This window comes from Macaca mulatta, chromosome 19 (assembly GCF_049350105.2).
Source record: "Macaca mulatta isolate MMU2019108-1 chromosome 19, T2T-MMU8v2.0, whole genome shotgun sequence".
In the NCBI taxonomy this organism is placed as follows: domain Eukaryota; kingdom Metazoa; phylum Chordata; class Mammalia; order Primates; family Cercopithecidae; genus Macaca; species Macaca mulatta.
The window spans coordinates 46,008,619-46,025,784 of record NC_133424.1 but is presented as its reverse complement, the minus strand read 5'-3'; the positions used below and the strand labels follow the sequence as shown (position 1 = coordinate 46,025,784).

The window sequence follows — 17,166 nt, the reverse complement described above, 5'->3', positions numbered from 1 at the left end:
GTGAAGACTCGAAGCAACCACACATCAGAAGAGCCTTTCCCACGCAGGGAGGATGGGGACTTTCTAGCCACAGCAGGCTTTCTCCAGCATCAGGTCACTCCTAGAATGGGGGAGCCACACAAGAGCATACCATGTGCAGCGGCCTTTCTCATTGTGCAAAGGCATTACCAATACAGTCAACTTGGAAATGCCTTCAGCCACAATTTCACAGTTGTATAGCACCAGAGAGTCCACACTGGGGAAAGGCCTTATGGGTGTAGAGAATATGGGGAATTCTTTAGACAAGCCTCTACTCTCAATATGCATCTGAGTTCACACTAAAGAAAAGTCTGAGAGAAAATTAAACCCTTTCAACAGCAAGTGAGATTTATTCAACATCAGCAAATCCACGGTGGAGAAAGGTCTTATGAGTGCATCTCCTAAGAGATGTGAGTTGGAGATCCTGACTTTCCATCTGGAGCAGTGGTTAAATTTGACAGCTACTACTCTGATCTCTTTCAACACCAAAGAGTTCACACCACAGAAAAACCTTATGAGTACAGCAAATATGAGAAATTATCCAAAGCCCCAACCTCAGTAAACATCAGAGAGTTCACTCGGATAAAAGTTCTCATGAGTGTAGTGAATATGGGAAAAGGTCTAGGCTGGGCACGGTGGCTCACACCTGTTATCCCAGCAGTTAGGGAGGCCAAGGCAGGAGGATTGCTTAAGGCTGGAAGTTCGAGACCAGCCTGGACAACACAACGAGATCCTCATCTCTTCAAAAACTAAAAAAAAAAAAAAAAAAAAAAAAAAGTTCTGAAGTTGTATAACCTAATTAGCAAGGCAGACGTTGTTTCTATTGATTAATTCACTGCCATTCCTGTGATTCTAATAAATGATTGCAAAACAGGAAATCACAACTAACCAAATTCCTCAGATTATTAGTAGGATAATTTATAGCTGTTTGTAATTATTATATTTACACATTCGTCCTATTCTACCAAACAAAACAACCCCCACCTAGACCTAATATCTTTTACAAAAGTTAACTCAAAGTGGATCACAGACTGAAGTATAAAATATAAAACTGATGCAGGACAGGTGAGTCCCAAAGTGGGGCTCAGCCTGTGAAGGTTCTTGGCTTTACCCAGGAAAGGATTCAAGGGCAAGCCGGTGGTAGAAGAAAACAGCTTTATTGAAAAGGCAGTGTTACAGCTCTGTGACTGCCTCTGCAGAGCAGGGCTACCCAATGAGAGTGGGTCATTGCCTCAGATAATTTCCAGATGATTTCCACGGAAATCTGTGTGCCTATCCTTTACGAGGAGGTGAAGCCAATCCCTTTCTTGGGAACCTTGAGAAGCCGCGTCACCGAGAACAGAGTGCGCTCCAGGTACCACTCGGATTCTGTCAAACTACATTACCCAGAAGGCAGTGCTACAAGGGACGGAAGCCAACCCCAAGCCATAGACGGAAAGCGCAGAGGGGCGTTTCCCGTAGCGGCGTGGGCGGGACTTCCGGCGTGACGCCGTGAGGTTGAGGATGCTGTTGTTACCGACGCTACACCGGCCACAACGCCAGACAGGGGTCACTTTTCGAGACCAAGTAGAGACGGACAGTGAGGAGGATAGGACCCACTTACACGCTTTTATGTCAGCCGCGATCTCACCCCCACAAGTGTCTGCAAAACGCTTCCTGGGGCCTTGGCGCCAGCCCTGTGTCCCCACGGCGCGCAGAGGCGGCGCCGCGAACCTTGTGCGCATTTTACACGGCGGCGAGGACTGAGGTCCCTCGCAGCCCAGAGCCGGAGCCCGGGGTCGGCCGAGCCAGCAGGACCGGCTTCCTCGCCGACTCTCACGGCCTCACCCCGCCCCCTGGGCCTATGGCGGCGCCGGCGTTGGTGAGTGGAGGGTTCCGCAGCCCGCGCGCGCTGGAGTCACCGCCCGCACGCACCTATCCTCTGTAATACGGCGGATTTCGGGACTCTGCGCTTCTCGCTTTTGATGCCCTAGTATATGGAGATCCCGGGAGAGGGTGAAGTGAGAGGGCAGGTCTAATCACTTCCTACCCAGGGTCCTGAATCCAGGACAGGAGTTGGAAGGACAGGTCCCTGTTTCTGGCTCTAACCTTGAGCTGTCGCCTCGCTGCCCTCGGCCTCCATTCCCTCGGGTCTAAAATGCGAGTCTCAATAATTTTCTCTGTGGAGGGAACTGGAGCTGGTACGCTTGTGACGTGGTCCCCTTTCAGTGCTCGGAGAGCATCACTCTAGGTGCCGTCTTTGAAGAAGGACTTCCCAGGTCCTGCTGTTGTTTTAGGGAATCATTCCAGCGGAAGTCTGGCCCTACCAAAAGCTAGGAGAGGGAATGAGAGCCTCGAGGGCAAGAGGTGAGGCGGGAGCAGCATTTTTGGCAGGAGGCTAGAAGGCAAGAAGCTCATTGGATTTGTCTTTGTGGATGCTTTGTTTATTACAAATGAATCTGGCATGCCGCCTAACAGCAGTGAATCCGTGCTCCTGTTTAACACATGCTCTTGTATTTAAAAAGCAAATCCAGTTCAATATTCATTAATGACAGTGTACGTGAATGTGTGTCTCTTGGAATGTGAGCACATAACAGGCCCCAAGTTACTCTCCAGCATGTCACACTGTTTACTCCTCATAACTGATCACCTTCAAGAGTTGTCTATTCATTTTTCCTCACCTGGCCTGTTCTCTAACCTCAATCTAACCTTGTTCCAGGGTCTCTTCAGAGAGAGCTTCCCTGGTTTCATCATCACTCCCAGTCTTTGTGGTCTTCTCACTCTTGTGTTGTTTTCTAGAGTCTTCTGACTTTATCTTGATTTTATTTTTGAGGATAAATTTATTGCTTTATTGCTGAGGATCTGTCCCCTAACCCCGGAAGGTGAGCTTCTGTTTTCCATCCCCAGCCCCAAAACTGTTCTGTTCTGGGCCTGTACCACTTAGTCCATAAGTGATTAATGAATGAGATTCTACCCTCTGGGGCTCCCATCCTACTTAGATTTAATCTAACCCAACCCCACCCCACACCCCACCATGGCTGCAGAGTCACTGCCCAGTCCACCAGGACACTTGCCCTCCCATTCTTCTCTCCTGCACATGCCAAGCTCGTACAATTTTCCCTGTCACATTGTCCCCAGATCTCTGCAAGCCTTCTCCTGGATGTGTGCTGCATTGATCTCTCCTAGGGTGCTACCGGAGCAAATAGGAAAAATACTAACAGCAACAAATAATAGCTGGTCTTCACTGAGCACACTCATTATGTGCTGAGAGGCAGTTTCTGCGTATTATCTTATTTAATGCCCTTCTTGTCAGAGTAAAATTCTTTCATTTTCCTTTCTTTACAGAAGAGGAACTGGAGACTCAGATTAACTACCGAAGGTTGCATAGGTCACAAGTAACAGAAACAATCCAGTATGTCGAGCACAAAGGCCTACATTATTTATTTATTTATTTATTTTTTGAAAGAGGGTCTAGCTCTGTTGCTCAGGCTGGAGTGCAGTGGCCGCATCACAGCTCACTAGCAGTCCTCCCCACTAAGCCTCCCGAGTAGCTAGGATTACCCGTGTGTGCCACTACACCCAGCTAATTTTTTAATTTTTTTTGTAGAGACAGGGGCTCACTGTGTTGCCCAGGCTGTCTTCGAACTCCTGAACTCAAACAATCCTCCCACTTTGGCCTCTCAAAGTACTTACTGGCATGAGTCAACGTGCCCAGCCAAAAGCTTACATTTTTTTTTTTTTTTTTTTTTTTGAGACGGAGTCTTGCTCTGTCGCCCAGGCTGGAGTGTAGTGGCCAGATCTCCGCTCACTGCAAGCTCCGCCTCCCAGGTTCGCGCAATTCTCCTGCCTCAGCCTCCCGAGCAGCTGGGACTACAGGCGCCCGCCACCTCGCCCGGCTTATTTTTTTTGTATTTTTTTAGTAGAGACGGGGTTTCACCGTGTTAGCCAGGATGGTCTCGATCTCCTGACCTCGTGATCCGCCCGTCTCGGCCTCCCAAAGTGCTGGGATTACAGGCTTGAGCCACCGCGCCCTGCCAAAGCTTACATTTTTAACCAGTATTTCACCCACAGTGGATTGGAGATCCCTTGGGGCGACAGCTAAAGTACACTTTGCAAGGGGAAGGTGCAGGCCTCTCTCTAGTAGGTGGGCATTGGAATGAAGGGGTCTTAGGGGAACCTTTCTGGCAAGGGGAACTGTATGGACAAAGGCAGAGGCATGAGGAGACGTAGAATGACACCAGGGCTTGTCACCTGCTGACATGTATCTTGTGTGATCATCTCATGATCATCGTGCCAACATCTCATTCTCACCCAGGACAGACAAGGTGCTTAAGGCAACTGCCCAGGTTCTTAGAGCCACAGCCTGCATTGCCCTTGGCCACTAGTGTTACCTGGTACCTAAGGGAAATGTGCTAATCGTGGCTCAGGAAGAAAAAGAACAGGTTGCTGCTCATTGTGGGATATTCCAGGGAGTCTGCAAGCCCCAGCTGCCTGAAGGCAGGGAAACCTTGTTTGAGCCCTCCTAAGCCCTAGGCAGCTGGCACCTCTTCAGGTACCTCTTCTATGAGGCAAAGAAAGGCTCTGCTCTTCCTTCCATATCTATGGAAGTATTTTCAGGAGTGGCTGAAATTGTTTTCATTGTAAAAATTATAGGAAATATTTTTAGCACTTGTCACTGTGGATTCACTGTGGTGATGGAGGAGTACAGGGGTCACACTCATAGATCCTGGACCTGAGAGATGTGGCTTCAAATCCTGCTTCTGCTTATTAGACATACACCTCTGAGTGACTTGACTCTGAGCCTCAATTTGCTGATTGTGAAATGGAGATGATGATGGCATTTACATCATGGGCTATAGGATGATTACTGAAATTGACAAACACATTGTAACACGTGCTGGGCACTGCCATGTTTGCTTTAGAATGTTTTCTCATTAATTCTCACAGCAGTCTGTTGAAGTGGGAACTATTAATGTATTGATGTGGAAACTGGGGCTCCAAGAAATTAAGAGACTTCTCCAAGGTCACACATCTGGCATGGGTTGGTTCAAGAGGCTGGATCTAAACTTCAGGAGCCTGATTCCAGACCTGGAGACATTTAGTTGCTTGAACACAGCATGTAAAGCCCTCGGGTGCAGGCAAATGGTGCAGACCAGTGAGGCTCAGCTACTGCTGCTGTGATTATTGTTTGAATTCTTATTTTTCCCCATTCTTCTAACGTCCTAGGATGTTACTGTCTGCTCTTCACAGTCATATGGGATTATCATTGTCTTGTATCATTTTCCAGTGGTTTCCAACCTAGGAGGCTTTTCTCTCCCACATCTTTGTATTCTGTCAGCGGCACCATCTTCCTCCACAGAGCTCAGTGCTTCTCAGGAGTTGCTCAGTGATTCAGGGCCTCTGGACCCTTTGCCAGTAACCAAGAAATGGGCTGTAATTTCACCTAATAGCTCCACAGCCACCTGTCACCTCTGTTTGACTTCCCAGGCATTAGTATCATTTGAAGACGTGGTTGTGACCTTCACTGGAGAGGAATGGGGGCACCTGGACCTGGCCCAGAGGACCCTGTACCAGGAGGTGATGCTGGAGACCTGCAGGCTCCTAGTCTCACTGGGTAAGATCTCATTACCTTCCCATGTCGGGGACCCACAGCCTCTTTGAATCCACCCTTTCTAGGCCTGGCTGGTCTGGAAGCCTCAGGACACACCCTTCCCTGATCCCTGCAGCCTCCGCACGTTGTGGTCTGACCTCCTCTTCCTGGGTTTCCTTTCGTCTCCATCAAAGATTGTTGTGTAAGGAACATAGTCCTCCTCAACACTTTCATCCCGCTGTCTAACACAGCTGGCCTCAGTCTGATATGCTTATCCCAGACTGCCACAAAAGGTAATTGGCCCAGCTTGGTTGAGTCAAATGTCCTCACAGCCCAGTTAGCAGGACCTGTGGATAATGGGAAGTTCTGCAAGCAGTGGGTGATTGACACAGGTACTAAGAAGGTGCTTGTTATCAGTGCTGCTGGTATCTTTCTCAGCAACACAGTCTCAGCTGAAAAGTCTATTTGGCCCCTGGCACCTGCACAGGTAACCCTTACTTCCTAAGGCCTGTGCCTTGCTCCTCTGCTGCTACAGATGATTATGTAAAGGGGGCATAGACACATTCTCAAATGGCATGGGTGTATGCTATCTGAGAAAGCTGTTCTTTGTTTCTTTTCTCTTTCCTGCCTCTTGAATGTTGAGTGTTGGCTTAGGGCTGAATCTTTAACACTCCGGTAGCTGTTGGTGAATTTCTTCCTCAGTAGAAAGAGTAGCCTCAAACTCCCAGCCTCGAGCAGGCAGCAGGAACTTGCTGGGACCTGATACCGTTTTGATTTTGCCATTTTTATAGTAACCTGTCACAGCAAGTTAACTAATACCCATAAAGTGCTTAGAATAGAGCTGGAAACAAAATAACTTCCACATGTGTTTGCTACATTTAACAAATTAATAAATACCAAATGCTCTGCCACCTAAACGTCTAATAGCCAGTTTGCCCAGAAGTTGGTCTGAGTAGAAATTAATGGAGGCCCAAGGTCTCGCTTCGTTCAGATGTTCAAATGGTTACCGTCACTGGGCTCTCCCAGCCCTGCGTCCCCACAAGGGATGAGTCATTAATGAAGTAAACGCGGTGTTATTTTATGACAACTGTGATTAGCTGTGAAAAGGAGATGTATGGGGAACAGCATTCCAGGAGGAGGGACCGACATGAGCAGCATCCGTGTGGGAGCAGGGTGCTTGATTCCTTAACAGAGATGAAGGCAGGCCTGATTCCCCTTTAACACTGCTCATCACCCAGCTCAGTGCCAGGCATATGGCAGAACGTTTGCTGAGTGTGCGTGTGGCATGGAAGTGTGCATAATCCTGTGGTGAACATTTGCTAAGTGACAGCTGGATGCATGCCAGGACAAGATTTTCCAGTTGATGCTTCTGGGTCCTGGTGCGTCAGTCACTGACTTCTCTCCAGAGTCTTCTGTCTTTTAGCCTTCCCAGTTGGCAAAATGTGTGTGGCTGCATGTGGAAGAAGACCACCTCCTGCCAGTTTCACCCTGAAAATAATTTATTACTTCACCTGATGAGAAGCCCTGAGGTGCTGCTGGCTCCTGGCTTGGTCGATGCCAATCCATGCTAACCCAGTTCTCTATCTGCTTTCTCTCCTCAGTCTAGGGCCCTGGCCAGTACCCTTGTGGGGCAGTAGGCCTCCATGTTCAGCTTCAGTCCCTGGCCTGCCTTACACAACTATCAATAGATGCCATTCATCAGGCGATTTAGTCCTGTGTTTTTCAACCATCATGGGCACCAAAATCACCTGGGGAGCTTTAAAAACTACCAGTGCTCAGTCCTTCTGCTCAGAGAGTTGTTTTAATTTATTCTGTTTTTGGAACTGGGTGTTGCTAGGTAGTTTTGATGCACAGGGTGGTTGAATCCTACTAGCTTAGGTTAATTAGGAAATAGTTTTGGTGAGGTGGGGGAGGGCCCCTTCTGGGGTTTCGTTGCAGTATGTTAAATGTATATACTCCTTTCCACCTCAGACTTTTCTTTTTGTCTTTACCTATATACCATACTCCAGTTGTTTCTCCATGCACAGGGCATCCTGTTCCCAAACCAGAGCTGATCTACCTACTGGAACATGGACAGGACCTGTGGACAGTGAAGAGAGGCCTCTCCCAAAGCACTTGTGCAGGTTGGTGACTTTGAGAGTCTGGCAGCGAGTATCAGGGCAGCTTGCAGACCACCCAGGCATCACTGTGTCTGAAATGCCATGGGCAGCTATTTTGTGGTCTTGAGTGGTCATGGAGCCCTTGACCCCATGGTTCCCCATCTTCCCACTCCATCACACACTCTTCATCTTTATTCAGGTTGGAATATGCTCAGTAGGAGACAGATTCTAGGCTTTAATGATTTGCCACTCACTAGCCTCATGACTCTGGAGAAGTTGTGTGATGTCACTGTGCCTTTGGTATATAAGTTAGGCTGAGTTATTTACCTTCTCTGAAAAATAAACTCCAAAATCCTGGCGACTCAACAGATTTAGTTTAGTTTAGTTTTTTCATCCATGCCATAGTCCAGTGTGGGTCAGCGGGAAAGCCGTGTACCTGTATTTATTTAGGGATCACATGCATTCTGTTGTCAATATGCAGCTTTAAGGTTGCCCCGGCCAAGAGGAATGGGAGAGGTGGGCAGTAGTCACTTCCACTTGCACACACACATCACTTCCATTCACATTTCATTGACAAGAACTAGGTATTAGGATACACGTTTTATCAGGCTGGGAAATGTGGTTTAGCTTTTTTATGCCCAAGGAGAAGAGCCCATGGGTATAGTGAACATACACTTATCTGATAAACTTAGCCTACATTTGAAAGATAGTGATGATAGTTTCTGCATGACTGGGTTGTTTGGGAATGTGACTGCATAACAGGAAACTGCCTAACACACTGCCTGACCCAGAGTGGCTCAACAGAAGTTACCTGTTAGTAATATTCATGTAGTGTTAGTCATAAGGAATAGTGATAGCTCGGACGTTCTTCTGCATTCAGAAGACAGTCCTTTCTTTTCCTGCAGATTACTATTTCAAACTACACTCTGCATCCCACCATTTTTCACCTTCTCCAGCCCGTCATTTATTGATCCATCCATCCATCCATCCTTTCATTTGTGTATCAGATACCCAGAAGCACTCCCTAGCCCTATTGTTTTCTGGCCCTCCTGTCTTCTAAAACCTCAAGGTGATGATTGCCTTTGTCAGTCCCACATCTGGGCTGCCAAAGGGAGCTGGAGCCATCAAGCAGCTGGATTTGTGACACTGCAGATTCACCATCTCGCCCCTCTAATGTCCTTCTTGCCTGCTCAGCCAGCTTTCACCCCTCTCCCCAGTTCCACATCTTCACTTGAATGTCTCAGAGACACCTCACACTCATCATGCTTCAAAAGGACCTCATGATCTCCCCATTTTCAGCTAATGCCCCTTTCAGTGAGTGGAGAAGGCTAAAAACAAACGTGGACAACCCCTCAATACCTCCATCTCCCTCATACCCAATATCCAGCCATCCCCGAATCTTGACCGCTTTACATCATCCATGTCTCCTGAATCCCTCACCTTCACCAGTTCCATCAGCTCCAGCATTAGTACTCTAGGCCAAGTGATTATCTCTTGCCTGCATAATGCTGCCATATTCCTCACTGTTTTCCCCACATGTGCTCTGTGCCTCTGGTCAGCCCTGTGTGTTATATCTGCATCCACTCACATATTCCATGTATCACCGCCTCCCTTGCCACTGATGTCAGAGCATCTGACCTACTTTATGAATAAAGCCTACACACTTGATTTTCTTGTTTTTTGACACTTACTGAGTCACGTGCATCTGACTCATCCTGCAACTTCCTTCTCACTTCCGTGGAAGAGTTCTCATCCTAGCCATGGCTAATTTCTCCAGCATAATCTAGATTACACTTTCTGCCTTCTCAGGTGTATTAGCCATCTACTGCTATTCATATGTAACAATATTACCACAAACCCTGCAGCTGGAAACATCACTCATTTATTATCTCCCACCTATGGATTGGGAGTCCGGGCACAGCTTAGCCAGGTCCTCTCAGGACTGTCATAGGCAGCTCATAGCTCATCACAGTCAGCTCACTTCTTCAAATCAAGCCACTATGTGAGACTCCAGCAAAACTGATGCTTCAGTCTTATAAAATTACATATATTTTATCATGCACATTCCATCATCTTTGCCATATTCTATTCTTTAGAAGCAAATTGAGGTCCTGCCAATATTCTAAAGGGGGACTACAAAAGGGTGTGAACACCATGACTTGGGGATCATGAGAAGCCATACATGAATCTCTCTGCTGCATCAGGGAACATGCTTCTTCACTTATTTCCTGCCTCTTCTATATTTTCATCCCCGCTGTACTCAACATTTAAAAAAATGATGATGTTTCTGATACCTGGGGGAAACTTTTTTTTTTAATGCTCTTACGTCTCCAGCAGCATCTAAATATTGCTGACTCTATTTCACCTGAATAGCCAAGCTTGTTGGAGGAGTCTTCTCATTCTTTGAAGAGACATCTACACAAGACCTTCCTTTATTTTTTCCCTTATGTTTGTACTGAGGTGCAATTTATACATAATAAGTGTACAAATCATAAAGTTTCATTTCTTTAAAATTTTATATATGTACAAGTCAGAGAAACCACCTCACAGTTCAAGAAATACAGTGTTTTCAGCACTTAACAGGCTCCTTGTGCTCATTCTTTGTCAGTATCCCCTTCTACAAAAGTAGCCAGTGTTTACACTCTATCACCATACATTAGTTTTGAAGGCATATACGTAGAACCTTCCAGTATATACTCTGTCCTGACTTCTTTCGATAATCTTTATGACTCAGATTCATTCATGTGGTTGCATATCGTTGGAGTTAGTTCATTACCATCATTGAATGAATAGACTACATAGACCCATTTTCCTATTGATGGACATTTGATTTGGTCTCCATTTTTGGAATATTATGAAGACTACTCTTACGAATATTCTTGATTTTATTTTTTGTTGGATATAAACTCATATTTCTGTGGGGAATATACATACAAGTGGACTGGCCAGATCAAGTGTGGGCATAGATTAGCTTTAATCGAAACCACCAGTTTCAGAGTAACTCACCATTTCACATTTCCACCAGCCATGTATGAGAGCCTTCATTGTTCCACATACGCCTGAGCAGTTGGTGTCTTTCCCTTTATTCCTTGATGCCTGGTAGTGGTGTTGCTCAGCACCACAGCACTTAATATGTTCTTACCCAGGTCACTGTTGCCATCCTGATTGCTAAATTCAACTATAATAATGATAATAGACAGTGGTCTACAGTTTACCAAACATTTACCCTTTGTCACGCAAATGAACTTTGGTTTGGTTTTTGTTTTTTTTTCAGACAGGGTCTCACTCTGTCGCCTAGGCTAGTGTGCAGTGGCACAATCTCAGCTCATTGCAGCCTCTGCCTCTTGGGTTCAAGTGATTCTTGTGCCTCAGCCTCCTAATTGCGATTACAGGCATACACCACCACACTTGGCTGATTTTTTTGTATTTTTAGTAGAGATGGGGTTTTGCTATGTTGGCCAGGCTGGTAATTCCTGGCCTCAAGTGATCTTCCTGCCTCAGCCTCCCAAAGCACTGGGATTACAGGTGTGAGCCCCCACACCCAGCCACAAACAAATGTTTTATATGCTTTTTCTCCTAACAGCTTGTAGGCAGGAACAGAACATCCCAGTTTTTCAGATGAGGAAAGTGAGTCTTAGAAAAGTATGTTAGTCTGCTCTGGCTGCTGTAATAAAATACTATAGACTGCATGGCTTATATAGCAGAAATGTATTTTCTCTCAGGTCTAGAGGCCGCAAGTCTAAGGGCAAGGTACCAGCATGGTTGAGTTCTGATAAGGTTTGTCTTCCCAGCTTGCAGACAGCTGTCTTCTCACTTTGTGCTCACATGGCCTTCCCTCGGTGCCTTCACACACAGTGGAAGCTCTCTAGTGTCTCTTCTTACAAGAGGTTTACCATGTTGGCCAGGCTGGTCTCGAACTCCCGACCTTCAGTGATCTGCCTGTCTTGGCCTTCCAAAGTGCTGGGATTACAGGCATGAGCTACCACACCTGGACCCCCCTCTGACTTTCATAATTGTCCCTAGGTGTGCAGAATTAGAAAAATGATAAATAGTGATTTATGACACATTGTGGTCATTAGTCAATGCGTGTCCTGGTTTTTTGTTTTATTTTCTTTCATTGCATTTTATTATTTATTCATCCTCCTTTAAAAAGATCGCAATGAACACCTACAAACTTTCGCCAAGTACAAGAACATTACCTGCTTCCTGCATCTGTTGATGTGTTTCTTTCCTTTCCCATTCCTGTGCTGCCTCCCTTGCATACATGGCCAATTTAAGATTTGTTATTCCATTGCTTATTCTGTAGGAAAATTCAGGTTTTTTCCATAAATATAGGCTATTCAGATATTCTGATTTTGCTTGTCAGTTTTGGTAATTTGAGTGATTTAAAATATTTGCCCACTTTATCTTTGTCTTCCCATTACTTTTTAAGATTGTTTCATCTCAAAATGGTGAATTTTATATTTTATCACAATAAAAGTCAGAAAAATAAATTTAACATATCTATATATCTTTTTATAATGCCATTTAAAACTGATAAACCTTCTAAAAAAATAAAAGGTTGTTACATTGTATTCTTGTGTGTGTGTATTTTGCTTTTTTTGAACATTATAAAAAGTGTATTGTGGTTTATATTGTCTTCTAGGGTTTTCACTCTTACTCAACAGTAAGTTACTAACATTCATGATGCATATAGCTGTAGTTCACTCATTTTTTTCCTGCTATAGTCAGTTGCATGAATATAACACAATGTATTCATTTTCAGGGAGAGCTTAAAAATGTTTGCTTATTGTTTTTTGTTCTCATAAACAATGCTGCCATAAATTCATATATGTGACCTCAGACACATCTATAGGAGTTTCTCTTAGTAAAGTTCCTTGGACTGGCATTTCTGGATTATAAGATAAGCAAAAGAAGAATTTTACTAGATAATGCTCTGTTGTTTCCTAAAATGGTTATACCCATTTCACTTCCCTTGCCGTATCTGAACGATTTCATAGAACACCATACTCTTCAATAGTTGATGCTGTCAGGTCCTTTAGTTTTTTCAACCTAGTGAGTATAAAATGGGGCATCTCATTGTGGTCCTAATTTGTTTTTCCCCCATTACCAAGAAAGTTGAACACATGTTGATTGGTCAATGTATATCTTCTGTGGAATATCAGTGCATAATATGTTCATTTTTCATTTTGGGGTGGAGTGAAGTTCCCAACCATAATTGTGAGTTTATTTCCCCTTTCAACTCAGTTTTTGGTTCATGTATTTTGAGGCTCTGGTGTTTGGTGCATACAGATTTAAGATGATTTTGTCTTCCTAGTGCCATGGTCTTCTCTTTATCTTGTGATGCCCCTCTTTGTCTCATTTTCTTAGGTCTTTGCTATCTGATACTAACGTTACCTTTTTTGTTTGTTTGCTTTTTTGTTTATTATATTTACTGTAGTCAAATTTTTCATTTATGATTAATGCTTTTATATCTTGTTCTAGAAATCTTTCTCAAAAGATACTCATTTTTATTTTGTGTTTAATGTTTAGCTTCTGACAGTTGGATCTTAATCACTCTGGAGGTAATTCTGTATGTGGTATGAGGTAGGAATATTATTTCATTTTTCTCCATGTGGCAAATAATTGTTCTAAATCCATTTATTGAATGGTTCCTCCTTTTCCCAATGGCCTTCTCTGCTGCTTCTATCATATATCAAAGTTACATATATACATTTCTGAGTTCTCCATTTCATTTTTCCCTTTCACCGTTTGTCTTATATCTATGCCTAACCACACTGCCTGAATGCATATAGTTTCATCATAATACTAATTCCTCATAGGATAAGTCCCCTGCTTTATTCTTCAGAGTTATCCTAGTCTCTGTATTAGCTGACTGGTCTCTATCCACAGTCAGCTTGTCAATATCTATGAAAAACCCTATTGAGATTTTATCTGATGTTGTACTGAATTTAGAAGTGAATTTAGGGAGAAGTGACAACTTTATATTGATTAATCTCTTTTCATATAGATCTTTAGTGCATTAAGTTTTATAATTTTCTTCATGTAGATCTTACCTATTTTGTGTATGTTCACTTAGTCTTTACTCAGACATTGTGGACTCATTATGTTCATCCAGATGCTTCTCACCCTCCTCACTTTTACAGGCAAGGATCCTGAGAATATGTTTCTTCTCTGTCTCTGCCTGCCTTTCCATCCTCATCTCCATCATCTCATTCCATTTACATTATTCAGCAATCAGCATTCTCTCAAGACTTTCAACCCTTGTACATTCTGTTTTCATCTGCCAAAGTTTCCCTCCTAATTCCTCTGTCTGGGAACTCCTACTCCTCTTTTTAAAGAAAGCTCACATAGCACCTTTTCTTGGTGCTGTGATCCAAGACATCCTCTGATCCCTCTCTGTCTCTCTTCTGGGCCATGTTAAGTATACCTTCCCTGCATTGCCATAGTGCCATGAGACTGCCTCTGTCAGAGCACATTCATCACACACATTGTAATTATTAGTCTGCCCAATCTCCCTCATTTGGGAGAGTGAGGAGCTGTCTCCATTCCAGATTCTCTGTCCTCTGCCCTTGCTTTTCCTTTGGGTTTCCTTTTAAAGATCTCAAGAGTCCAAGAATTAAGAAAGAATTTGCAAGCCTGGTTTTGAGAGATGTAAAAATGCAGTAGGCGGCCAGGTGTGGTGGCTTACGCCTGTAATCCCAGCACTTTGGGAGGCCAAGGTGGGCGGATCACAAGGTCAGGAGATCGAGACCATCCTGGCTAACATGGTGAAACCCCATCTCTACTACAAATAAAAAAATTAGCTGGGTGTGGTGGCAGGCGCCTGTAGTCCCAGCTACTCTGGAGGCTGAGGCAGGAGAATGGTGTGAACCCGTGAGGCAGAGCTTGCAGTGAGCCAAGATCGTGCCACGGCACTCGAGCCTGAGCGACAGAACGAGACTCAAAAAAAAAAAATGCAGTAGACATCAGAGACACTGTTGTCACCTTCATTCTTCTGCTAAAATAGTGATTTTGTTTGTTCTATGTTGACATCACTAATGTTTTTTTTATATTGGATTTCCTTCAGGTGAAAAAGCAAAACCCAAGACTACAGAGCCTACTGTTTCTCAGCTGGCCTTCTCTGAGGAATTCTCTTTCCAGGAATTTCTGGCACAGAGATCCTCAAGAGATTCCAGGTTTGGGCAAGCTAGAGATGAGGAAAAGCTAATAGAAATTCAGGAAGGGAACTTGAGGCCAGGAACAAACCCGCACAAAGAGATATGCCCTGGGAAGTTGAGCTATAAACATGACGATTTGGAGCCAGATGATAGTCTGGGCTTAAGGGTTTTACAGGAACGAGTCACTCCACAAGATGCTGTCCATGAACATGACTCTCAACGACCAGAAAAAGACCCCATAATTGATGCAAGGAATAACCCTTACACATGCATGGAATGTGGGAAAGGCTTTAGCAAGAAGTGGGCCCTTGTTCGGCATCAACAGATTCATGCTGGAGTGAAGCCCTATGAGTGCAATGAGTGTGGGAAAGCCTGTCGTTATATGGCTGATGTCATTCGACATATGAGGCTTCATACTGGGGAAAAGCCATATAAGTGTATTGAGTGTGGGAAAGCCTTCAAACGCAGGTTTCACCTCACAGAGCACCAGCGTATTCACACCGGAGATAAGCCCTATGAGTGCAAAGAATGTGGCAAAGCATTCACCCACCGCTCTTCTTTTATCCAGCATAATATGACTCACACTCGAGAAAAACCCTTTTTATGCAAAGAATGTGGGAAAGCTTTTTACTACAGTTCCTCATTTGCTCAACACATGAGGATTCATACTGGAAAGAAACTCTATGAGTGCAGTAAATGTGGAAAGGCCTTCACGCACCGCTCCACATTTATCCAGCACAATATGACCCACACGGGAGAAAAACCATTTTTATGTAAAGAATGTGGAAAAGCCTTTTGCCTCAACTCATCCTTCACTCAGCACATGAGGATTCACACTGGAGAGAAACCCTATGAGTGCAGTGAATGTGGAAAGGCCTTTACTCATCGCTCCACTTTCATCCGACATAAGAGGACCCATACCGGAGAGAAGCCCTTTGAGTGCAAAGAATGTGGGAAGGCCTTTTGTGACAGCTCTTCCTTAATTCAACACATGAGGATTCACACTGGTGAGAAGCCTTATGAGTGCAGTAAATGTGGAAAGGCCTTTACACACCATTCTGTTTTTATTCGACACAACAGGACCCACAGTGGACAAAAACCCTTGGAGTGCAAAGAATGTGCAAAAGCCTTTTACTATAGCTCTTCCTTCACTCGACACATGAGGATTCACACTGGAGAGAAACCCTATGTTTGTAGAGAATGTGGGAAGGCTTTTACCCAACCTGCAAATTTTGTTCGGCATAAGAGGATCCACACTGGAGAAAAACCCTTTGAATGCAAAGAATGTGAGAAAGCCTTCTGTGACAACTTTGCTTTAACTCAGCACATGAGAACTCATACTGGAGAGAAACCCTTTGAGTGCAATGAATGTGGAAAGACCTTCAGCCACAGTTCATCGTTCACTCACCATCGAAAGATTCATACCAGAGTTTAAAAGATACAGGAAGGACTTTTACAAGTGTGTTCGCCTTTAGTGAACTCATAGTGGTGACATACCTTTCCTTTTGAATGTAACTATTGAGGGAAATCTTTTGGCTAGAGAAATGTCTTAGTATCTGAGAATTTATACTAACGAGAAACAAAATTGTCCCTGTGAAATCTTTTTATGGCAGGTAATCACTTATCATCCAAAGAATTATATTAAAGATTGACCCAGTTTAGAGCCTTACACTGTACCTGAGAATAATAGAGAGGAGAGACCTGGTGGTTAACATGCATTTAGGTAAAATGTCAGCAACAACTTTCCTCTTATTAATACTATAAATCCATCTCAAGCATATTTTAAAATAATGAGAGATGGAAGAAACAATCTAGAAGAGAAAAGAAAAAGACGTGCATAACTTGTTTCCAATTTCCCTGTTTATGACAGTTTGTCATTTGGCGGGTTGGGGGATGGAACAGGGAATAAGACATTGAAAAAGTCTCATCCCCTTTATATGTCTGATATATATATATCTCTCTCTAAGGAGAATTGGACCATTGAGGGCAGCTCTGCCAACATTTATTAGAAGTATTCATTGTTCCAAAACTGCCATCTCTACCCTTGAGGGAGTGTAAGTCTTTGTGAGAAATATAAAGGCTTGAGTCATGAAATATGTAACACATGTGCACATGTACACACATTCATTTATATATATATATGCAGTGAATTGTTACTCGTGGTAGTTAGGTTCTGTGAATTTTCTGTGCACACTGAATTAGTGAATGCTGAATGATTGTTGCTAGAGGAAATACAGGATTAGCTTCTATAAGCCTTGGATCCAAACATTTTTATCAAGCAGTCAACATATAACTTTCTTCTATGGGTATTTGTTTGTTT

The 17,166-nt window shown here is 44.0% G+C and overlaps 2 protein-coding genes across 5 annotated transcripts in view; one reads left to right on the top strand and one right to left on the bottom strand.

Annotated features, from left to right (window-relative positions):
• The window catches only part of ZNF181 (zinc finger protein 181), a 103,711-nt gene that overhangs the window by 62,509 nt on the left and 24,036 nt on the right, over positions 1–17,166 (bottom strand). For 2 of the 4 annotated variants that reach the window (XR_013410463.1, XR_013410467.1), the window contains exon 6: positions 11,377–11,705. The exons of 1 other annotated variant lie outside the window; for it this stretch is intronic. The gene's annotated coding sequence lies outside the window, so the exon portion shown is untranslated. Of the gene's footprint in view, positions 1–4,896; positions 7,076–11,376; positions 11,706–17,166 lie in introns of those variants that run through there. One more of the 4 variants, XR_013410466.1, reaches the window with a different exon arrangement.
• ZNF599 (zinc finger protein 599) lies at positions 1,455–16,676 on the top strand. Its single transcript, XM_001092675.5, has 4 exons — positions 1,455–1,879; positions 5,485–5,611; positions 7,615–7,710; positions 14,756–16,676. Exons 1-4 carry the CDS (start codon positions 1,862–1,864, stop codon positions 16,279–16,281), a joined length of 1,767 nt encoding a protein of 588 aa, XP_001092675.3. The 5' UTR covers positions 1,455–1,861; the 3' UTR covers positions 16,282–16,676.

What these genes read in the sequence shown, in the direction of transcription:
- ZNF599 (XM_001092675.5), top strand. An exon ending in CAGGCTCCTAGTCTCACTGG is followed by an intron (nt 5,612 to 7,614) that starts GTAAGATCTCAT and finishes CTCCATGCACAG; the next exon opens with GGCATCCTGTTCCCAAACCA. An exon ending in CTCCCAAAGCACTTGTGCAG is followed by an intron (nt 7,711 to 14,755) that starts GTTGGTGACTTT and finishes GATTTCCTTCAG; the next exon opens with GTGAAAAAGCAAAACCCAAG.